Source organism: Hyalella azteca, unplaced genomic scaffold, assembly GCF_000764305.2.
Source record: "Hyalella azteca isolate HAZT.00-mixed unplaced genomic scaffold, Hazt_2.0.2 contig13501, whole genome shotgun sequence".
NCBI classification, from domain to species: domain Eukaryota; kingdom Metazoa; phylum Arthropoda; class Malacostraca; order Amphipoda; family Hyalellidae; genus Hyalella; species Hyalella azteca.
This window is the reverse complement of record NW_025943421.1, coordinates 58,844-61,940: the sequence shown is the minus strand read 5'-3', so window position 1 is coordinate 61,940 and position 3,097 is coordinate 58,844. Positions and strand designations below refer to the sequence as shown.

Genomic DNA, 3,097 nt, shown 5'->3' with positions numbered 1-3,097 from the left:
GCAAAAATATAGGTACATTAATAGGATATTTAGAGCCCCCGCAGAAAAAAATACAATTTTGTCGCACATTATACTGTGCCACATCATGCTTCACGCATACTTTTTATTCGATGACATTAAATTGAGAGTATTTATCGTTAGTAAATAAATTAATTTTCACTCGCATACACATACGTAACAGAATTATCAATGTTTGTGATTTGGCATCATTAGTACACATTCAAAGTTGAAAATAATTTGGCTGCCCGTGGGCCACTCAATTTAGTCCAAGGATCGTCAGACAATCCCTACGAGGTCAATCATGTTTTTATTGTTCATTATGTGCAAGCGAGAAATAATACCTCCCGTTTCACTATTTCAATATATAAATTCTCTTACCCCAAGTAATAATTTCCGTTAGTACGCAATTACAGCAGGCCTATTATTGAGCAAACAAAAACCTATCATTTAGCTCTAACTTCTGTAACCTAATTTCTTATAATAAACTTTGCTGATGACTTCAAGATATTACCGTACCTCTATGATAATGCATGATGATTCCATGATACTGCCACTATGATAATGCATGATGAGTCCACGATACTGCCTCCATAAATAGTCATGATACAGCCGGTTGTCAATGAGACCGTCTTTTTTATACATGTGTATAAGTCCATGATACTCCGACTATGGGAGACAGCTTGCCCGCTGCTCTGCCGATGCACAAACGAACCCGCGTGTTCTTGCATCATAAAATTTTGCTGGTGTGGTTTTCCTTCTCGATGCTAACTAATTAATTCTTCATGAAGAAACAGGAAGGTATGAGACAAGACGAGCTTGTTTTTATCGCAAGCAATATGGGGCACACTCGATCGAGTGATGAAAGCTACACGACGTAAATAGTTTCCCTTCAAATGGGGTGTGGAAAGAAAGGTTCTCGGTTATCTCGGTTGCAGCTTCAGGCTTGACTTCATTTATTCAATGGTCGAGAGCCATATTAATGTCGAGCAGGTTCATAAAATAGTGAACATTGATATAATCAGAGTCAACTACAGCTAATCGCGATTATATGCAGGGTAGTTCTGAACCAAAGCAGAGCATTTCAATAAACTATTGATACGAGTTTTGCGCAAGACTTGAACGAGTAGCTCAATTCAAATAATAGTAGTTCAAGCTCAAATTTTATGCAATTCCCACTAGATACGCATAAAAATTACTCAAATAAAATTGAAACAATTGAAAAATATAATCATGCAAGTCTGCATGCGCGAGCAAATTATTCAAGAATACACGTGCAGGTGAAGCAGTTAATTCTTGGTACACCAACTCGCTTGATTCGGGAATGAACAGTGCCATTGATATTGACAAGAACAAGTGAAGCGTATTCTACTTTTTTCGCTAGTTGAAACAGCGGCTTGATGAGTCATATGTACGTCATTGGTATATTATGCGTAAAAAACCTCCAATGAAGAGCGATTTTCTTCGCAAGTAATATATACACGTATTACTTTGTAATTATAACAGGACATTCCCTGACCACTCTTGTACAGTACCCCCCACGAGCGCGGAGTAGTTGAAAAGTTTCGAGTGTCGCACGTTGAAAGCAGCAGAGATTCACTAGACGCTTCGTTGTTCACTCAACTGCTCGGCAAACCAAGTGTTGACTGCACAGGCTGAGTAATGAGCGCTGCTGAGGCTACGAAAGGCCATTTCTCCCGCAACCTCACCAAAGCGAGTCCGCGCCATGAGCGAGAACCCGATGAAACCTAGCAACGTTGTAATGTAAGGAGACTCCTTGTAATGAAACGCGACCTTAATACACTCGACGACACCAAAACATCAGTTGAAATACGCAATTCGGCTGTGTGAGTTTCATGCTAGCTGCAGACAGTCTTTCCATTAGCGTACTAATGGTAATTTCAGAAAGCAATCAAGAGTTCTTCAATAACAGTTATTAATTTCGTGTATTTTTTTGGCCTTTGAGCCTGATCTGATTGTCATAATTACGTATATATACAATAATTTCATTAGACAGGTTCTTTGAATTCGATACCAGGATTATATAATTTGAAGACCACCGTGTAAGACTTTATAAAAGAATAATGTACTGTTTTATATCATTAAATATTATTAAGGTACCTATGCACTCACTCCCATAAAATTATTGAAATAAAAATAAAGGTTCCATCAAAATATCATGTAATTTGCAGCGAAAATACTATAGAGCAAATGCGTTGCCGGACGACTAAAATAATAACATTGAGATTTTTAACTTAATTCAGCAACCCAAGAGCTCAAGACAGAGAAAAAATTCATGTTCCATAGCATCATGAATAACAATGTATGATTAATTTAGGTACAAGGTGTTAAACCATAAATTATGATGTACCCAAACTAAATTAGAAGATTGTTGGAGCCAAACTGAACGAGAAGATTGCTGACGCCAAACTGAACGAGAAAATTGTTGGAGCCAAACTAAACGAGAAGATTGTTGGAGCCAAACTAAACGAGAAGATTTTTGTCGCCAAACTGAACGAGAAGATTGTTGGACCCAAACTGAACGAGAAGATTGTTGGAGCCAAACTGAACGAGAAGATTGTTGGAGCCAAACTGAACGAGAAGATTGTTGGAACCAAACTGAACGAGAAGATTGTTGGAGCCAAACTGAACGTGAAGATTGTTGGAGCAGAACTGAACGAGAAGATTGTTGTCGCCATAATAAATGAGATGATTTTTGGTGCTGACATCAACAAGGCGATTGTCTGCGCTGAATCGTATGCGACTATCTGCACTAAACCAAACAAATAGATCGATGTGGAACAGAACGAGAATATTGTCGGCGCCGAGCCGCACAAAATTTCTGGTGTCAAACCGTACGAGTAGGTACCGAACAGAGGGAAAACTTGGAATAAATCTCCACAGAAATGACGGATTCTATGAATTTATTGAATAATCATCGAATTATTGAACGGGCTTGAAACTTGCAATGGCTGCCTGAACATTTTGCCATGTTAAGTTCCATTTATGCAAAATTCCACGCAAAATACTGTGTCGAGGACGAGCCATAGGCCTCCTCATGGGCGCGCGTGCAGCAACAGCGTGAGGCGCACTGCATGAT

At 38.9% G+C, this 3,097-nt stretch overlaps 1 protein-coding gene across 1 annotated transcript; it reads left to right on the top strand.

The window, feature by feature from the left end:
* Positions 1 to 668: 668 nt before the first annotated feature.
* LOC108674359 lies at positions 669 to 2,787 on the top strand. Its single transcript, XM_018162302.1, has 2 exons — positions 669 to 743; positions 2,383 to 2,787. The coding sequence occupies exons 1-2, from the start codon at positions 669 to 671 to the stop codon at positions 2,785 to 2,787; spliced, it is 480 nt and encodes a 159-aa protein (XP_018017791.1).
* The last annotated feature ends 310 nt before the right edge of the window (positions 2,788 to 3,097 follow it).

What these genes read in the sequence shown, in the direction of transcription:
- LOC108674359 (XM_018162302.1), top strand. Translation starts at nt 669, where the DNA reads ATGGGAGACAGCTTGCCCGCTGCTCTGCCGATGCACAAACGAACCCGC. An exon ending in TGCATCATAAAATTTTGCTG is followed by an intron (nt 744 to 2,382) that starts GTGTGGTTTTCC and finishes AAACTAAATTAG; the next exon opens with AAGATTGTTGGAGCCAAACT.